Source organism: Varroa jacobsoni, unplaced genomic scaffold (genome assembly GCF_002532875.2).
Source record: "Varroa jacobsoni isolate VJ856 unplaced genomic scaffold, vjacob_1.0 scaffold_1486, whole genome shotgun sequence".
NCBI lineage: Eukaryota > Metazoa > Arthropoda > Arachnida > Mesostigmata > Varroidae > Varroa > Varroa jacobsoni.
The window spans coordinates 23,831-43,551 of record NW_019214388.1 but is presented as its reverse complement, the minus strand read 5'-3'; the positions used below and the strand labels follow the sequence as shown (position 1 = coordinate 43,551).

Sequence of the window (19,721 nt, the reverse complement as noted above, 5' to 3'; positions counted from 1 at the left end):
TAAATAGTACTAAGTAATACTAATAATATTAATAATAATAACATAAGACAAATTGATTTTAACAAATCAAACGCAGTAAGACATATATATATATTACACATACACAGCTCCGTTTCGCTCTTCCTCCTGTAGTACGTGGTGTTTCCGCCACCGCTCCAACCCGTTGCCGACGTTAAAGATCCAACAATCATAATAATAATGACCTGATGATAGTAACTACCAAAAATGAATAATTCTACCCGACTAACACTGATATTACCTATGTTTCTATGTATAAGTGAGTTGTACGCCCAACCATCTGTTCTTGGCTTGATATTTTATCATACATTTCTAGGCAATCAACGTGTTTTGTATTTTGTTATCAAAATGAATCGCAAGTGCGTGCGCTTTATACTAAAAATCACTACGGTATGACGAACAGTAATTAATAATAACCAGAAGGGCAGCGGCGGCATCCGTTATTGATTGATTAACGATACCTGTGCTGTGCAGTGATTTTCAGTACGTTTGTTATTATAAATCATTAATCATCTTCTCTTCGTCTGCTATGATCAGTACCTTCCATTTAAGTGCGTCTGTATGAGTCTGAGTGTTGGGAGGAACAAAAAGGAATTTACTTAGGATATGAATGTTACGCGTTAACTGATTATGTGTTTGATGGTGATAGAGCTAGGCAAAGGATGATTATAGAAAAAATGATGGATAACGATAAATAGAATAATGAGGATAGTGTTGACAAGATAAGGTAGAAGGCTGGATAGTAATACTACGTTAATTAATAATTTCACAATATTACAATTATATCAAATCGAGAGAGCTCGATAGAGCTGAACACGACTCATCATAACTGTCCTATAGTGCTACAAAAATAGTAATAATAACAATAACCACAAAAAGTGAAATCATAGAGCATTACGATTGAGATGATTGTAACAGTAATTATTTGATGGAGGATGCTGCTTCCTCCAATACAGAAAACAATATCGGCAGCATGGATAAAACGAACGGATACGATACAAAGGAAGAAATGTATAACGAATCTGTTATAAATATAATTAACAATATTAATAGTAATAATAAGATATTATATTAATATCAAAAGTTAGGAAGACTGACAAATGTTGTGGTGCATCCTATTTAATTAAGTGAGGTAATAAAAACCTTAAGTAAACAAATACATTAACAACCAATACACAACAGCAATGCAACAGGAGCAAACCAAATGCGAATATGCAACAGAGTAATCATCATCGTCATTATCACCACCGGAACAGAAAAAATGCAGAGCAAGAAACATCCATCAACGAGCGAAATATTCAATTTTATGGAAACGTGGATGGATAGAGTAGCAGAATAACCAGGCGCGAAAGAGAAACCATGTGAGCTAGACCAATTAGAGGCTACGTCTTCGGGCTGTTAGGTATGGCGAAATATTCTTGGCAGGAATAGAATACAGCGACATGAACTGAGCAACCCAGCGTATGATTGCAACATTATTAGTGCCCGTATGGTAGAATGATTGAGTAGTAGAAGACGCCGATCGAAGATGGTGATGATGATGATGAAAACCTCAATGATGTTTAGAAAAATAAAAACAATTCTATGATGAGCTTGCTATTACTGCAGCTGGTTGCATGTGTGGAGTGTGGTTGGTATCCTACCGTGCGTGGTACCACCGCGGTGCTTCGTTGTTAACCACGATTTTCAATGAAGGAATGAAGAATGAGTTACAGGAGAATAATCTGCTATTTATTTAATAATAAAGCCTCTATATCAAAATAAACAAAAAAACGTTCTCCATGTGTTTTCACTCAGCAAAACTGTGGTTATCGATGAAGGTTGCGGAAGATAAAAGACGCAGGTAATAGATACATTGAATGCTTCTGCATCAACTCTGATACAGCCGGCTTTCAATGGTCGGAGACTTATATTATTAATATTAAACATATATAAGCATGAAGGTTACGTTCCACACATATGGGCAATCGCCTCAACTAATTGGTTGGCAAATGCATCGAACATGACTTGTGATTGAAGCAACATCATGATCAAGCATTAAACGAAACTTTACGAATTAGTGGATGGAGCATTCCGTCCACCTTTAAGAACTAAATCCGAACTTACAAGAAATGGCAACGCTGTAATTCATGTCAATGACATACTGTACATTTATTTTTAACTGTATACAGGGCATTTTCAGATATGTATAACACAAGGGCTCTTGGCATCGTTACGACAACGAATGCTCATTAAATTTTGATGAAGCTGACGTTTTCAATCGAACTTTGTCGAATGAACGACGTGGACCATACTCCATTTGTCAAACTAGCCGTGTAGCCTAAAGTCAAATTAGATACATGCCGCACGGATCTTCGTTAATATTTATTATAAAAAATATAGAAATAATCCTTTGAATCAAACCTCATGTAACCCAGCACGTTCACATAGGTGACATGAAATTACTTATTTCTACGAACTAGAGCGCAGTGCCTCTTTCCAGATTGAGTTTCGTCTCCTTCGTATATTCACTGTAGAATCGTTCGAGTTTCTTGTTGAATCGCTGGTTCCTCTCGTTGATGAAATCTACATCAGCGTCAGGATCGAATCGACGTCTCCTTGAAAATTTTTCCCTCTTTGCTACTACTTGATGAGTTACTTTAGACAACCTGTTGCAAGGACGAATAAATGCAAGTAAATGAGAATTACGGTTAACTCTATCTTAACTATGATAAATATCTTCGAATGCTTAATTGCCCTCTGATACTGCAGCGTGAGGCAGCATAAAGAATTAACCGAAAAGCGTTCGAGATAAATTTAAACAGAACTGATGTCTCTTTTATGCGCTCCATGATAATTAAAAGGAGAAAGTATTTTTACGTACAGCTATATATACACATCCCTTTGCAGTTTGATGCAATTAGCATTTGCCTATATGCAGGCCTGCGCTAATCGTATAAGTAGATGCGCCTATTTACGAAAAGACCTATATAGCTTACGGTAGTTATTCACGGTCTCACCATAGTTTTTAGAACATCCAGATAACCTTTCACAACGGATACGTCTTTCTAGTAAGTAATTATGTCCCTCATAGAACACAGCTCATGCTGAAGAAACGGAAGTTGCTGCTACTCCATGATTAAGAAAACCCAATCATAAATGACATTATTGGGTTTATAGTCCTCAGAGGGACTATTTCTTAATTTTTGGCGTAACACATGTACCGCATAAACAATTCGAGCCATTTTATTCACAGTGACGTTAAACTTAGCCGTCGAGGTTCACATTAAACCACCAGAATCGTCAAGGATGGACATTTATGCTTTCGGAATTATTTTTCGGATCCTTGCAGTAAGCTACTTCTATTTTTTTTTTTTTTTATATATACGACGCTGCAATGCAGCAAATCGCTTATTTCAGACAACCAAGGACATTTATAATCACAATAGGTTTTACCCAGCCTGAAGGTAATGGATAGTAGCTGATTGTTGCATACAGTACGAGAAGAAAAAAACTATTGACAATCCCATACCATGACAAACATCCAACCTGATTATGTTCTGCTCTATCCTATGTATCTTGCATCTTCATTACCTTTTTGATAATTAAATCTAGAAAGGATTTATTTGACCTTTGCAGGTTTGTCCCTTGGACGAATGTATTTCGAAGTTAAATTGTGCAGTGCCCATACGGTGTATTTGCTTAGGAGTCGATCAGCTTCATATTAATAATATTCGTACCGCTCAAGAGCTTCCGGTGAGTCCTGATGGGTTCCGTGAATAACTGTATTCGAAGTAGGGAAAAAATTCGATCCCATTTTCTGTTTTTTGGCCTCGTAGTCTTCCATGTCTGGTCGAATTTGATCAACAAGCGAATGGTACTGTCGAGCAGTCGCAGCTTCAAACGACGAGAATCCTTTGTCGTGGTTTTGTTTACGTTTCCTAGCTCGCTCCATGCGATCAGCATCCTCAGCTGAAATGTTACGTAGCTTTTCAATCTACAAGCAAAACAATTCGAACAGAATCAGTAGGACATGTGAAAATTGTCACCTTGATTTATTAATTTCAAATTGACTATTTTGAATTTCCAAAATTTAGGCCTCATGTAAGCTTTAAAGATATAAATATCGCATGCATGCGATTGTTAACACACGTCATAATCGCCTCCTCTTGCGGTAGCTGCTTGAGCCCGTTGCTCCTCATCAAGTTTATACTGTGCCCAATACTGCTTCTCTTCAAAGTTTTTGGGCAACTTTGATCGACGGTCCTCCTCAATGACCTCCTATAGAAACAAATAGTCAACAAGCGCAAACCAAATTATACTGATTGCCATAAAAGTGTTTCGAACATTAGAATGCAGGCTATATTTGCAGGTTACAAGACAAACTGTCTTTTTTATAAACTAAGGAAGCATGTACCAAACGCTGTAGCAAAACGAGTACCTGTTCTCAAAATACTTCGAACTCAAAGTATTCAAAAGATTCATACATCTACTAAGACACATTTCCTGCGTTTAACATTTAAGCTTGGAGTCACATATTTCGCAGATGGTCTACTCAGAATAAACAATTAATAAGTAACTAGAATTCTATGTGGGTGCATTAGTAATGTGAGCTGCTTTATAACTACTCGCTACTTGAAATACAGGCTTTGCATTGATGTGTAGCAGATAATATGCCCTGGCTAAGTTTCGTTCCCTTGACCGCTGGGCAGTACGCGAAACATAAAAAGGCTACAATGAACGCGGCGAAAAACTCGCACGTAAAATCTAGTTATATCTGTACCTCAAAAGCTCTTAGATAATTGTAATGTCATTTACCTGATGATTAAGTCTGGAAGCTTCAGTCTTTCTCATGTGCAGAGCGCGAAGTCTCTCCATCCGGTCCTGCATTCGTGCAGCTACCGCCTCCGACCCGGATAGGTCCGACTGCGACATTCTCAAAGGATTTCTGGAAATAACAAGATTAAAGAGATATATGTTGATACATGTAGACCTAAACATACTTAGTGAGAATTAGGCCATGTTTGCTTTATGGTGAAACATATCAACTTTACATATGTTCAGTACCTCTGACTGTCTATTTGTTAAGAAAAAACACGAGATCTGCTACCTTAAACTTTAGCTGCTGTAAAGTTATCATAGGTAGCACATACGAATTGACGTTTCGAAATAAAACAAAATTTAAGATCAGGCGAAATTAACTAACCCTAAGCTGAAGCGCTACCGTGTACTTCTCAGTAGCCTTGAGTCGCAAGATCCGATCTGATTTAGACATGAGGTGAGGTACAGCGAACATGAAGAAAATGTAGACTGATAAAAGCAGGCGAATTTATCGTTCCGGAACTTGGCTTGAACTGTGCAAAGCATTCTAGTCCATCTGAATTTTCTAGTCCATGTACCATTTTACTATCTGGGGTTTCAAAAGCATTACTTACGAACTTCTTCTACCTTATTTTCTACACTTGTTCTACCCTCGCAAAACTACGCGTATTCTCAGATTTGATAACAGGTCTATAGACCGAGCTGGAATTTAGCGCTATACATTTTTAGATATACACTATAAAAATTGGTATCTCAGACATCAAGTATTATAACTGTTAAGTCATCTGTATCTAATGTCGTCTAGTGAAACGACATTGGATTGCGCCAACGATTCTAAACCACGATAAGTTTAAACTACTCACTTTCTACGGATGCTGCCAGGAGGATCGTTCACAATTGTTCTACCCTCACTTTCGGACCTTGTCACTAGTATTATGCCTTCGAATATATAAACACGCACACAAACATAATCACACAGGATATAGAAATGATTTCGTCTAGCATACAATAAAAATTAGACTGTTCTTAAACAACGCCTCGTTCAAGATGACAGAATATTTTTGTGCGTTCGATATGCAAAGCAAACAACGGTAAACAACAACCCTGTCAAAGGTATATTACAACCGGAGATAAAATTCTAAACACCTTCACCGTAGTGTCTACGCCGTAGGTTGCGCAGACAATCAATGAAAATTGCAATCCCATGTTTTGCCGAACATAGGTTTGCATTCACATCTGGTGAGCAAATCATTCAAGTGCCTTACCTAACTAACTAACCAATATGATGAACTTCGGTCTCGTCAATGGGTGGAAACAACTGCTTTTAGATCGCTGGGTGAGTCGTTCTTTTTGTTTTGTTTTTAGAGTAAATGTGTGTTTCACATGTAGGCAGAAAGACCCACACACGTACATTCATATGTCAATAGATACACAAGTATGATAGAAATAGCCGGACAATCCTTCCGCCATATTTCGCCGTGGCCGCCTCTCTCCCCTCATTTTGAACTATTTCTTCAGTCAAGCGGCTGCGTGAACTTTGTGTTGTGCGGACTGGACTGAAGTGGAGTCTTTACGGACGGTGGAGAAGGAGAAAAACTTTAGGTAGACAACCCCGACAACAACAGAACAACTCAATAACATTAGCACTAGAAAACATAGAACCAAAATAACAAAGATTAAAAGGATTTCTAGGACATGCTAATCAACTGACGTATTCCTTTCAAATAGAGCATATTGTATGGTATAAGGTAAAATGTTTATAAATGCGTGAGTATCTAGCCAAACAGCAAAAAAGACCGTTTTAAATCGATACGAATTTAGCGCTGATTTTATGGGAGAGTGTTGATAATATCAGAAGAGTAAATAGGATGTAATCAGTTGATGCTTGTTTGTTGAAAAACGTCGCAAAGTAACAAAACAAGATAAATAATCACAGCTAAAAGAATAACGACAATCGGATCTGATTTCAATTCTATATTGTTAGCTTAATCTCAGTTATTGATAAGAAACAGATGTGCGTGAGGTACAAATCGAGATGCAATCTTGCGATAGTTCGAGTGTGAAATACTAACTTCAGTTGGCTCTCTGGCTAATCAGATCTGGCTTGTATGCTTGGACGAACGACGATGCTGCAGAGATTGGTTCCGTAGGAAGCAGTTTGATACTACACAAATAGATGATTAAACACTGGCCTATATAGGAAATTACTATATTTAATTAAGTGTGCTTTTACGGGTTTCACTGGTTATGATCAAAACATCATATCGTTTCCGTGAACTTCCAATTGAATGAGAAGCGTTATAGTCGCAACGGGAGAATTCCGATTTAGCAATCTGAGTCAACCTAAAGGGGAGCAACGTTCACGTTACTGAGTGATAACGTGATCGATTCGGTCACGGCGCTTTACGCTCGGCCGGCAACAATTGTTGTAGACGTTGGAACAATCATCGGTATAAAGAAGCTAAAGTTCGCCACGGTTTTATTCAGTAATCGACAATATTTACGACAGCGAACAACAGCAGGAACAAAACTGGGGTGTGACTGACGAATGCTGGTATAATCGAACACGATGCTAGGATTCATTGCTGTTAGAAGTTCTGCTGAGTGAGTGCTACTATATACAATCGAATATCTACGTTCTATATCGTATATCTACGCGCATGGCACCACACCGGGGCCGGACGATGTCCGTGGTGTCGCCTTGCGGACAACAACATCACCGTCAATTGTGATACCGGTTGTCTACCCGGCGGGTACTATACGTTGAATTCCGTAACGGTAATAACTTTCGGCGTTGGTGATTGCTGAGGACCCAATCGATGAGAGTAGACTTCAGGGGTAAGAAAAAGAAAAAGGAAGCAACCGTGTCAAATTCTCGAAGACGAACTGGACACTAAATCTGTAAAGGAACAAAACGAAATCGAGATGCTGCTTGATGATTCGGGCATGATCCCTTCAGGGACATTTGGAAATCTTCGCTTTTTAGGTGAGTACGGTTTGAATGTGTATTTCTATTACTTTTGTATATTTCAGCACTTGTATGAATGTGTATGCGTTACTTTCAAACATACAAGACAAAATCATTGGCAATTTTCACTCACGCTTTACTAAACTTGGTCAAATTAAAATTTCGGTTAATTATCTCCTTTAGACTGGGGATCTCAGGGGTCCCGAGTGTACTCGGCACTCGAAAACGGACGCGCAGTCGCATTAAAAATTGTTGACTTAGAACTTCCATGGGAACTCGAAGAAGCTGAGAAAGAAGTGCGTATTCTATGCTCCCTGAAGCATGCTCATGTTGCGAGAATTCTGCGCGTTTTTGTACATGGTAAGTTACAAATATCTCTTATACTCATTATTACCTTAGAGTAATTTGGTATGTTGCTTCTTTCCCTGCGTGTGTTATTAAGAACCGATGTAAAACAGCGTCTATTCAATGAGCCCTGAAGACTTTGTTCTCGTGTACAACTGAAGTATAATTTCAAATAGTAAGTAACCAAGATGGTCGTTCACGTAGATAGGCATACAGTGTAGTCACCCGTAGTCAAACCTATAGAACTTTATGATCGCATCATCTTCAAAAAGTCATAGAAATCGAAACCAACAAAGAAAAGTGAGACATTGATTACATACTGATTCAAGTTTTATATCTATGTTTACTGAACGAAAACTATATAATCACACAATCACCCGGAAGACGGAGCTAGCATGCGTTTACCATGCTATTTTGTTTCAACGACATAGGAATATCAAAGTTCGAAAATAAATGAAATGATTCTTTTTTTTTGATGAGATAGCAAGAAAAAAGAAAAATACTTTCAATGGTTCTACAATCGCAGACCGTTACTAACAGCGTGGTTACTATGCAGCCGGTACACTATCGGATATATATCCAAGCTAACATGTACTTATAATAAATAGAAATTAATAACCTGTGTTGAAATGCGGCTGTTCTTATTTATTGAATCGATCGTAGATCACCATCTTGTTCTCGTCCAGCGTCTGTGCTCATCACTTTCATTATTCCGCTTGCTGGAAGGTGGTTTTCCCACTGGATTGCCCGAACATGCAGTAGCCTTCGCACTTCGCGAATGTCTGATTGGGCTGACGTACTTGCACAGCTGCGGACTTGTCCATCGAGCACTCAGCGCGGCACACCTCCTCTGTGACGACCGGGGTCGCGTATGCATTACGGGTAAGGGCACGAACGGTTCCTTTGATAGAATCATGAGGTGTGGTCATGAGGACCTTCTGACTGTAAACGTTCAGCTTTATTCTTCAAACTGGTGACAGCATTTGTCATAAAGAGATAAGTTATGAGACGCAAAGTTGATACCAAAATTGATTGACGTTTTTGATGTTTATACCCTGTCTTGTCTAGGTATGAGGCACTGCATTGCCGTATCGGGTTATCGCGGTGAGCGGTGCCATGACTTTCCTTCACGACATGCACTGCACAATCTACCATGGCTGGCGCCAGAAGTGCTAGCTCAAGATTTACGCGGTTACGGACGAGCTGCAGATCTATATAGCGTGGGGATTTTAGCACTTGAGTTGGCCAACGGAAGAGCTCCATTTGCCGGTTTACCACCCGAGAAAGCTCTCTTGTTTAAACTGCGCGATATCGTACCATCGCTAAACGCTTCCAAGCGTTTCAAAGAGTCTTTTACAGATTTCACCAACCGATGTTTGAACTACGATCCCGATGCCAGGTAAGATGATCGAAGGGCACTGGAACAAAGTTAACGGTGAGAGATAATTGCAAAGACTCATAATAATAATAATAATATGAAACAAATTTGCAGACCGAACTGTGTTCAGCTTTCACGGCATCCATATCTTAAACAAGTGAAACGGTATTCGTCGCTGTGGCGGTTTATTCCCCCACCGAAAGACATCAAAAGTATACAAGAGGTATGGAAAATGCGTTTGTGTAGCTTATTGTATCAGCCCTGAATGCTGAATCTACTCCTATCTCGTAGAGTTACGGGCCTTGATCTAGGAGGAAAATAACTCCTAAACATTGAAGCAATCTCCAATAGTATATGTTTAGACTAAATGGCTTTCGTATACAGTTAAGCGTAATTTAAATAATGTTTAAATTCTGGCTTATATTTTTGAACTCACATATATTAAGCGGAAAATATACAATAAGCGACTACTTAATTTCGTATTTGGCGGATGTGATTAGATCAAGAAAGCAACTGTTTAGTTTTGTAGAGGGCAGTTTGTTCCGCATTTTAAAGCAAGTGTGCATAAATATGAAGTTCTTAATAGTTGTTGCATGTCTCTTTCAAATTTTCTTTTGTCCGTTACGTATTTTAAATCAGGCGAAACAGCAAAGTCCGGTACGAGAGGGTGAGCCGTTTTTATTTTCGTCAGAAAATAATTCCACTGGCGACGGCGCCACTGCCGTTTCAACGATCAAATGGAGTTGGGAAGAAGATGAGGCTAGCTAGCACACTAAAATTGCATTTAGGCGAATGAAACAAAGTGTATCAAATATATCGATTCGAAACATAAAAAAAGATGCAAAAAGCTGTATCAAACAGAGAATGACTCAAATTACTTGCTTTATATGCAATGTATGACTGAATAACGTGCATCCTATAGCTCTTGTATGAGCACAGGAGAATCTTTCAAAAATGAAGGGGGCAGAGAAGGAACGTTATATGAAAGAATCTTTGCCACTGGAAGTCCAAGTAGTTAAGATTAACTGAACAATAATATAAATACATAGGTGAAAACAACTCAGAAAATAGAATACAAACATAAACTCCTGTATGAGACCGCTGTAGAGAGTAGCACTGAAAAGAATTTCCTGTAGGGGTATAGAAGAAACGACCTCGACCGGAAAATAGCACGAAAGAGGTACATCGATGTAGGAATTTTGCAATATAAATCCAGGAAGTTTCAAATAAGAAAATAGTTTCCAAACGTCATGCGCTTGCAAAGCGATGGGGCAAATGCAGTGATTGCAACAGCCACAAAGAAACTGGTTTAAATGAATGTTTGATACTATGGCTGGCGATTACGAGTGGTCTTTACTTTGTTTGTGATATCAGTGTTTTCCAAAATACAATGAAGGTATGTATGAATGATGTGAAAATACTCGGATGAAGAGCGCTATATAATATACGAGCAATTTAGCGGCAAATACATATACGTATGTGTTTGTCTACTATTGCATTTGGCGGCCACTGGTAAAATGAATGATGCAGAATATATTATGAAACTACTAATCCTATGTAGAACTGATCATTATTTATGTGAGGAAAATTAATCAAGTTGAGTTATATGGGTTCATCTTGACTATCGCAATTTCTTGTCAATATGGACAAGCACAATTAAAAAAAATATAGAACTCGTCTTTTATACATTTTGTTATATATAACATTTGTTGCGTAGTAGAATATGCCTTTGTTTAGGAAATAATATGTGTGAAATCATTTTTCTGTAACAAGCAGTGACTTTTAGTTAGGTAAAAACAAGCTCTAAAAATTTTATAAACATATTGTTGAAAACTAATTGTGTTTAAAAATATGTTTTTATATTGTCTTGATGCAAAATGTTTGTTCTAGGGAGTTCTTTTTCTGAAGATGAATGTTAAGAATCGGAGCTTAAGCGTCAAGTTTAAAACCATCTTTGAATACAGCTTAGTTGTAGAGAGTCGACACTTTCTTTGAACTGTATGACTGACATTTGTTGCTTTGGGGGCTTTTTTACATTGGGTCATTGGTTGGTAGTCGACATATGGACTCTAAAATTGAGCGAGCTTTGAATCTGAGTGAAGTAAAAAGATCGACAATAGTTCAAGGTTTTTTAGTAGATAAGTGCTGTTTAACTCATAATAATCCTACAATGCACTACAGTACTTAATTACTGATGCAATGCCTTTCGATAGATGGCCTTGAGTTTTTTTTATAATCAACGATGTTGTAACCCAGTGTGGTCTCATATGTACCGCGTTCTTTTAATGAAATTCAATATTGCTACTGTGTAGATTATTTTGCAGAGCAAATAATATAACTTTGCAATGATCGCATAAGCAATGTTCAAAAACCTCTTTATAACAACAAGAGTTAAAATTATACTATGACATAATGTTTGTTACTACAATATTGAAAAATGTTATAAACACAGTTTCGGTTTAGCTACTTTTTGGGCCCTTAATTAGTGTTGACAATGTGAACATTTCAACAGGAAAGGAAATCACAGTAGGGACAGAAAAAGACACACCCTGAGGTATGTATGTGGAACCTACACAGCGATGACCTCACCCTTTACTTCGCAGTAGTGTAAAAAGACAGTCTCAAGTCGGAAGTTGTGAGGTATTTCGCTCTGAGGGTCAACCAAGAAGGTAGTATTGAGCCCAAATACAACGATTAAAGTATCCTCGACGTGTCAGAGAATCTTTTCTTCGAAGTTCAATCATCACACACAAATTATTAGCTCTGCGAATAGTACATCAGACACATTCGGCCGGAAATTCTACATACCGCCAAAATTGGTTCCTAAGCATTTGGCGGTCCACACGTAAAAGCGTCTTTACTATTTCGTGTCACAGTTTAGGATAGAAAAAAACTACATAATGAGTTTTGATGATACTTAGCATGGTGCTTCACCAATTTTTCAATTAAACGAGCAAACTGGTGTCGTTGTATGTGTGTATGATTTTTTATGCCATTATTGCAATGAACTATGTTGAATGGGTACTCGTGTAATAAATAAACCTGCGAATATTGGAGAATCACCGTAAATCCTGATTGTTTTGTTATCCTAAAGGTAGTGGCTTTTTATACTTGACATATATGTTAGCCATTAGACTTGCCATCGATGACAAATAACTTGGCCGCTCGTACGTGCTTATTTGCCACTATGTAGTATAAATCGTGGTGCGTTCATACTATAGGATCTAAGAACGGTTATGATCATTTATGCTAACAACTATTCTTAGGACCTATGGTAGCATGTAATGGTGTTTTTTCAGTTATAAGATTTTCTCGTCAAACAAATTAAACGTAGCACAGTGAGCAAAATTTAGCCATTTTCAAGATTATCCCACTCCCAAGATTGTGTGTGTAAAGGGTATTCGTGCAAAGAATATATATATATAATATTCTTATCAAGTCAGGTAATTGTTTATCATGTTACTATGGTAAATTTCAATGTCGTGTGGAAATTAGCCGACCTATAAAACAAATTTGATATGCTATATATATTATGCATGTATGGAAGCACGCCGTTTCATACTATCGTGAGCAGAGACAGGATTCTGTACCGCGTGAGTTCATTTATTAATATTGTTTTTGATATCATCATACATGTTTGTGATGTACCGGCTTGGCGGCGCTGCGATCTATATCGTCTGCTTCCTGGGACGCTTCCAGTAATGCTGTTGTTGAAACGAGTCCATCTTGTCTTTCTTCCTGCTAGCTGCTGGTGGTTCAAATGCACGCTTCTCTTCATCTGGAATTCGTCTGTTTGTTGTGATCTATTCACACCGCGAGGAACGGCCCGTGCTGTTCTACTAGTATTACAGTGCCACCACGGCCGCTTCTTTGGTTTTCTGGCGGGTGTCTTTCTTATTTGTTGACTAGAGTGGGATATTAATCGTATCGCAGTGTAAACTGCCACAGAACCTGCAATTTGGGCAATCGTAAGAAAATGCCTTTGTTCAGCCCAGCGATCTCAAAAAAAAAGCCTATCCCACAGGTGAAGGGAGGACCCCGCAGCAAGGTTAGTTATACTTATGATTTCGACATAGTACCCAAATAACTAAATAAAAAGTATTTTTTTCGCTTGTAATAACAGCTTATACCGCAGGCGCTTCAGCTAGGGTGCTCGCGGTGTTGCTTGATGCTTTTATTTCTGATTTGATTGCTTCTAGGCTGTTATTGTTCGCCGGACGCCACGACCATGTGTCGCTCGCGCACGCGGTGGCCAACGGCGTCCGTCACTAGTGCTACAAAAATCAATTTGACTTGTTTGTATGGCTTTTTTTTCCTCCTGTATCACTTAGATCGCAGTGGAATTACGTAAAAAATAAAAAAAAATTGTAACGTATAGCTACAAATAAATTTGAGGCCTACTTACATTTGACTTAATCATTTGATTGGAGATTGCGTATACTCAGAAGTTTTTTGTGTATACATAATATGCCCCTAATCGGGAAGCAACTACGGGAGAACAAACAGTTGACTTTGCTGTTGCTGGGGTGGTCTGATTGAACTATAAAATTTCATATTCCAGTTCATGTAATTACTACCGAAGTCATCCCGTGCCATACCATATCGTTACGAATAGCGATTTCATATAAATTTTCTGATGAGTAACGCTATGCTGATTGGCGATATATCAGGGTATATATTTTAGAACATGTACTATTTTGGTTATACAGATAGTTAAAGTAGGATATAATTAATCTGTTTTCGTGTTATTGATAATCGTAAATCTGATAATTGGTTGACTTTTTGGAGTCGTTCGAGTCTGCCAGTGAAATCTAGCGTAGATATCATCATCTTGAATTACAAAAATCATATAGATTAAGCTGTTTTGATCACTAAAGATGTACGGGACACACAATGGGATAGATTTATATTTAGGTTTTCTAGAGTACGATAGTTTTGAATGCTTTGTAGAGAATGACGCTAACGGTTGAATATTGAAAACGCATGACTAGTAGGCAGAGCTTCAAGTATTCACTGTTTTTGTCTCTACATTAGAACCACTAGTGAACAAAACACTGTAACGCCCTTTACTGCAATAACATGTGTGTGCAATACGAATCATTATGCATTACACAAAGCAGAATGTTCAGCATTGCCGAACAGGATATGTAAGGACTTCAGCTCTATGAGTGAGCAAGTTCTTGATCTTTTACTATGACATGGAGGGCTTTAAGTTCGTGTCGAAGCTGAATGATTGGGTGATACATATGAGTGTTACTTTTGGTTTCAGCTAGTTGTGATTGTTATCATAATAATGTCAATTATTTTGGAGTATTATTTTATTATGCAGTAAGTAGTAGTATATATCAAACACAAGGCTTGAGCCAAACAATCCTGACGTTTCAATTCAGGAGTTAAGCTGTATCAGCCATAATAATGACAAAAATTTATAAATACTTATAATATATTTTATATTGTAAGGTATTCGTAGACGCATTCAATATAATAATTGAACTCTTACAAACGCAAATACGTCGCCTATTTTGTTCAACTTCAGAACCTACCCTTAGCTGAACCGTCAAATGATGATGATGATGACGATGATGATTGCGAAGAAGATGGTGATGATACAGATGATGATGATGATGACGGCGCAGATTTTGATGAGGATCTCGATGAGATAGACGAAGATGTTAGCCTTGACGATGAGGATGAATCAGATGACGGGGTTGACGAACAGCCGGTGCCGAAAAAGCAGAAGCTCAATGGGGCCGGCAAAGCCAAAGCTAAGGCTAAAACTCCAAAGCAAGAGGATTTAAAACACGAGAAGGACAAACCCGGTAAAAAGAAGGACGGGAACAAAGTTGACGAGAAAAATAAAGAAGCAAAAAAGTCCAAGGAAGCCACTGATTTGCTTAAGAAGGAAAAAGACAAACAGCCCGTAGAAGATCGAGCCGCTGCTGTCGGGCCACTGACCGAAGTAGAAACTAAAATGTAAGTGTGTAAAAAATTATATGTCAGTTATGTATCTATCTATGCCCTACTATTAAGTCTTCAGTTCGTAAGTTTATCCGACCCCAAACGACCCCACGGATCGGGCTGATTTTTTTTACGAGCCGCTAGAGATTTATCCTGGAAATATCTGCATCAAAGATGGAGCCGATTCGTGAAATATTTATTTGCTAAAGAGGACGTTTGCTTTTTTACGTAAAACGCAATGCAAATTTGGTTGATCATAAGCTGACGGCTGTGTTATAATTGGTCGCTATTCAATGTTACCTTCATTAGAAATATGATTAACCTATTTTTACAGAAGTAAAATACAATTGGTCAATAGTGGAACAGTTGCAGGCTGCAGGTCACAGGTGCCATTTTAGTTTGTCTGCAGTAGGGATAGCGAAAAACTCGAGGGTCGCGAGACTTTTCATGTATGCCTATGTTAAGGCACCATTTTACCTGTATAGTTTTTTTCTTAATTCGAATGAAAAACGAGCGGTCTATTTTTTGACTTTGGTATTTTGCGTCAGGTTTGCCGACAACTTCCGTGCAATGTCTGCCACATCAATTTTTGTAGGCAAGTTGCCTGAAGATGCTACTGAAGAAGAGCTGAAGAAATTGCACCCGGCAATTCGCGTCGTCCGCCGTCCTGTTACCCGCAAAGGTCTTCCCAGAACATTCGCTTTCCTTAACTTTCCAAATAAAGAAACAGCAGACCGCGCTCTCAAAGAGATTAACTCCAAAGGTCCAGTAAAAATCCGTGGCCAGGAGGTTCTCGTCAGTGAAAACGGCAATGGCCAGTGTCATCCACCGGGACTTGTCGACCGGCGCAAGCTGAAAATTTACGGGTGCCCTAAGCACGTATCAAAGGAGGAAATCCAGAAGAAAATGGGATGTGTAGATGTTCTTCTAAGTGAACGAGACAAGGGTCACGCCATCGAAGCTGTCGCGATCTATCGAAGTAAGTGTAACCTGGTTCCTTACTTATTACTACGCTATTGCCTCTGCTATCATTTCTACACGTCATTGTTTGTAACTGTTCCTAGGATTCAGTGAGTCTTTAAGGCTGGAAATCAAACTAAAAATCATTCAACTATAATGTTGTGATGGTCTATAATTATTTAAGTTGCACGGATCTGTCCTTGAATTCCTCTGACCCGTGCATTGAGGTCCAGTGACAGCGTTTGATAGTTTTGGGCAGTATTTTGATGAACATTTTTTTCTTGACTGCAGCTTCAGCTGATGCCAAAAAGGTTCTTGCCTCTCACCAGACTGTGACGTTGAACGAGGCGATCTGCGCTATATTCTACCTGAACATCTCGCACAACGTCAAGCAACACGAGAGGAAAAAGGATCGCAAACAGGCCATTAAAAAAGAAGTAAAAGAACGGAAGGCCCGGGCCAAGGCTCGAGTTGCCGAGGCCCAGGATGACCTAGATGATGAAAATGATGATGAAGATGGAAATGACGGAGGTGATTCAGTTGAGGTTGAAACGAGTAACCCCCAAAAGCCGCCGAAGAAGTCCGCGGTTAAGCAGACTAGTATTGAAGGTACCAATAAGAAACTGAAGCGCTCAGCACCGCAGGACACCGATGACGAAGAAAGCGAAAATGAGGAAGACAACGACGGTGATGATGTAGAAGAGGCGCCACCGGTGCCCAAAAAAAAGAGCATGAAAAAGGTACTTTATAAATTCCACTGCTAATAATACCTAAATAGTTATAATGGTAAAGCTGAGAAAAAAAATTGATACCTAAAATTACAATAATTTTAGCAGATGTAAACTATTAGGTTATTACCTATATAATGAGTAGAAGTACAGGTTCGTTATTACTAAATGGCTAATCTTTTCCATTGTTGAATTTCAGGTGTCTATGAAGACACCACAAAGGACTCTCTCAAAAGAGCCCATGCAAAAAAAGTCACCTCGTAAGGGAACTCCGTTCAAGCACAATGGCTTGGCGAGTAAATCACCAGCAAAAAAGATAAAAGTCTGAAACTCTCTTCGATTAGTTAAAACACGGAAGTCCAGCCGCCATCTTTATATACGTTAAGAAACACCACTTAGAAAAAAAAAAACTATGGTTGTTTGGCTAATCGTTCTGACATTACAAGTTATCTGTAATAACACACGAGTCATACATCCATGCACAAGAATACCCACAAATACAAACATAACTATTTTTCTTGTTTTTGAATATGTACAAACTTGTCTTGAGCATGTGACACGTCAGAGTTTTATTTGGTGGTAGAGCGACTGCTATGGTCAGTGAGTTTGAGCTATTCACGAGGCGTCGGCGTGTGACGTGCAGACTCATGCTGCAGCTGCGGGTTTTCATTCTGTATCTATCACATTTTTTAGTGAAGTTTACATAATAAGGAAAATCATGTTGATTCATTTCAATGCGAACGATAACAGAGCAGAACATTTTCGGTGTTAATCTGAATTTTTGATTATCCGATGGGAATTTCCAATCTTCTACTTCTATATGCATTGGTTTAGGCAGAGAATTCGTCATTGAATTAGTCCTTTAGATAGTAATTTCACTTTTAGTTGAATTTTTCCTTTTGTTGCTACATCATGCTATTTGATTGCAGAAATATAACATAAATAAAATGATCGGTAGTCAAGAAAGGAATAAAAGTTCATCAACACTCAAAAACGCATACCTACATTATGATCGTTGTAATGTACATAAAGTGTCTCTTCGTATCTCGTTAACAGAGGAATAAAGCCGGAGAAGATTGTTCGATGATGCTCTCCAAAGGTGTACTCTGTCTTTATTAAAATTATCATAGTGTGTGTATACTGAAATGTACGCTTTATTTTTTTAACGCCTTCGATTGTTCCCTCTGTATGAAGAACTTCTCGAAATTACTTTTCGGTATAGCATCAAGGACTTTTCTCTATTAGAAGATCTAGCCGGAGTCAATTTTCTTGATTTATTTAGGATTTCTCTAATAGACCTATAAAACAGTAACTATTTGCTAACGCGAAAATTTAAACCAGCGATGGGCGGACCTTGTTGGCTATTATAGCAACGTACTAAGGGAACCTTAAGGCATTAGCCACCCTGGATAAGGTTACTACCTCCATAGCAATTGTATGCAGGCTAGAATTTTAAATCCAAATGGAAGCAGACTCCTATATAGCAATATAGTCAAAAAGCGTAATACACAATATAAAGGCTAGCACGCACGTAGCAATATCGTTTCTAAGGAATTTGTATGTATATATATATATATATATATATATATATATAGGTAGTTTTTTCCATACAAAATATGAAGTCTGCTGGTAAATGTAACAGATTTAATAAATGTTGCCATACCTTGTCCATTGTAAGGATAATATAATTGACAAAGGAAACCGGGAACCAAATAAAACCTAAGAACCTTTAGTCTTAGTTGGACATGGACGTGCTAAATAGGACAGCCTAACCCCAAGAACCTTTAGTCTTAGTTGGATATGGACGTGCTAAATAGGACAGCCTAACCCCGTAGCGCAGCCGTTGACACGTTTGACGTTGATACGTGAACGTCTATTGTTAAACTAGGGTCGGTATTGTTATTGGCTTCCCCAAAGCGCGTTCGCGACACGATGAATGCTTTAATCAACGTCGTTTTTTCACGTCACTCTAGGTCTTGCATGCTTTTTAACTAAAGTGTCTTCATTGTAATTACACCCACACTATTGCTTTTGACGGTTCTGTTCAATAATCTCTAAATTTATTTAAGCATTTAGGTGTCTGAAGCTTCTTGGTGTCTCTATTCGTATCTTGACTAGTAATGTCTGGTGCCATAATAGGTAAGCGTTTACATTTCTTTATATGACAATTAGCAGAACTCGATTTTCCATTAAACATAAACTTCAATGCGTTTTGATGTCGTATAAGACTAAACGCTAGGAGTAGAACGAATGTCCTAGCCGACTAGATTTATTATTTTTATTAAGGTAGTTTAACAAACAATTGAAATGCAAGGATATTTTCGGCGGCGTTTGCTATAAAAGGTTAAAATGATTGCACGTTTGGCAAGCTTGTTCTGTGCTTGGCATATTAGAAGGAACGATTATATGAGGAACGCATCTTTATTTCGGTTGCTCTGTGATTTCGTGGGACCAAATGCAGCTGTTCATTGTGCGTAGCTGCGCACCGTACGACGTTCTTTTGTAGGACGAAGCTATTTTATGGTTTTTTTATTTTCGATGTTGTCTTTTGCCGGAAGCACTACTC

At 38.3% G+C, this 19,721-nt stretch overlaps 3 protein-coding genes across 14 annotated transcripts; 2 read left to right on the top strand and 1 right to left on the bottom strand.

Annotated features, from left to right (window-relative positions):
• Nucleotides 1–2,144: 2,144 nt before the first annotated feature.
• LOC111270530 (pre-mRNA-splicing factor SYF2) lies at nucleotides 2,145–6,218 on the bottom strand. 4 transcript variants are annotated; one of them, XM_022850794.2, is made up of 5 exons: nucleotides 6,084–6,218; nucleotides 4,816–4,945; nucleotides 4,150–4,278; nucleotides 3,738–3,994; nucleotides 2,145–2,666 (listed from the first exon to the last, which is right to left on the bottom strand). In XM_022850794.2, the coding sequence occupies exons 2-5, from the start codon at nucleotides 4,930–4,932 to the stop codon at nucleotides 2,477–2,479; spliced, it is 693 nt and encodes a 230-aa protein (XP_022706529.1). In that variant the 5' UTR covers nucleotides 4,933–4,945; nucleotides 6,084–6,218; the 3' UTR covers nucleotides 2,145–2,476. The 4 variants fall into 4 exon arrangements, with proteins under 4 accessions (XP_022706529.1, XP_022706530.1, XP_086828644.1 ...); XM_022850795.2 differs by having other exon boundaries at nucleotides 6,097–6,201; XM_086972518.1 differs by lacking the exon at nucleotides 6,084–6,218 and adding an exon at nucleotides 5,682–5,877.
• LOC111270529 (STE20-related kinase adapter protein alpha) lies at nucleotides 6,022–12,578 on the top strand. Of its 9 annotated transcripts, none has more exons than XM_022850789.2 (7): nucleotides 6,022–6,154; nucleotides 7,306–7,804; nucleotides 7,970–8,146; nucleotides 8,795–9,013; nucleotides 9,200–9,530; nucleotides 9,624–9,732; nucleotides 10,149–12,578. In XM_022850789.2, the coding sequence occupies exons 2-7, from the start codon at nucleotides 7,744–7,746 to the stop codon at nucleotides 10,275–10,277; spliced, it is 1,026 nt and encodes a 341-aa protein (XP_022706524.1). In that variant the 5' UTR covers nucleotides 6,022–6,154; nucleotides 7,306–7,743; the 3' UTR covers nucleotides 10,278–12,578. The 9 variants fall into 9 exon arrangements, with proteins under 9 accessions (XP_022706524.1, XP_022706522.1, XP_022706520.1 ...); XM_022850787.2 differs by having other exon boundaries at nucleotides 6,041–6,154; nucleotides 7,115–7,804; XM_022850785.2 differs by having other exon boundaries at nucleotides 6,082–6,154; nucleotides 7,648–7,804.
• A 739-nt stretch (nucleotides 12,579–13,317) lies between these two features.
• On the top strand, nucleotides 13,318–18,253 carry LOC111270528 (uncharacterized). Its single transcript, XM_022850784.2, has 5 exons — nucleotides 13,318–13,557; nucleotides 15,046–15,482; nucleotides 16,016–16,446; nucleotides 16,719–17,167; nucleotides 17,355–18,253. The coding sequence occupies exons 1-5, from the start codon at nucleotides 13,486–13,488 to the stop codon at nucleotides 17,481–17,483; spliced, it is 1,518 nt and encodes a 505-aa protein (XP_022706519.1). The 5' UTR covers nucleotides 13,318–13,485; the 3' UTR covers nucleotides 17,484–18,253.
• Nucleotides 18,254–19,721: the final 1,468 nt, after the last annotated feature.

What these genes read in the sequence shown, in the direction of transcription:
- LOC111270528 (XM_022850784.2), top strand. Translation starts at nt 13,486, where the DNA reads ATGCCTTTGTTCAGCCCAGCGATCTCAAAAAAAAAGCCTATCCCACAG. An exon ending in AGGGAGGACCCCGCAGCAAG is followed by an intron (nt 13,558 to 15,045) that starts GTTAGTTATACT and finishes GTTCAACTTCAG; the next exon opens with AACCTACCCTTAGCTGAACC. An exon ending in AGCTGTCGCGATCTATCGAA is followed by an intron (nt 16,447 to 16,718) that starts GTAAGTGTAACC and finishes TCTTGACTGCAG; the next exon opens with CTTCAGCTGATGCCAAAAAG.
- LOC111270529 (XM_022850785.2), top strand. Translation starts at nt 6,101, where the DNA reads ATGATGAACTTCGGTCTCGTCAATGGGTGGAAACAACTGCTTTTAGAT. An exon ending in TCTGCGCGTTTTTGTACATG is followed by an intron (nt 8,147 to 8,794) that starts GTAAGTTACAAA and finishes AATCGATCGTAG; the next exon opens with ATCACCATCTTGTTCTCGTC. An exon ending in ACATCAAAAGTATACAAGAG is followed by an intron (nt 9,733 to 10,148) that starts GTATGGAAAATG and finishes ATTTTAAATCAG; the next exon opens with GCGAAACAGCAAAGTCCGGT.
- LOC111270530 (XM_022850794.2), bottom strand. Translation starts at nt 4,932, where the DNA reads ATGTCGCAGTCGGACCTATCCGGGTCGGAGGCGGTAGCTGCACGAATG. An exon ending in CAAGAGGAGGCGATTATGAC is followed by an intron (nt 3,995 to 4,149) that starts GTGTGTTAACAA and finishes TTTTGCTTGTAG; the next exon opens with ATTGAAAAGCTACGTAACAT. An exon ending in TCACCGGAAGCTCTTGAGCG is followed by an intron (nt 2,667 to 3,737) that starts GTACGAATATTA and finishes TCCTTGCAACAG; the next exon opens with GTTGTCTAAAGTAACTCATC.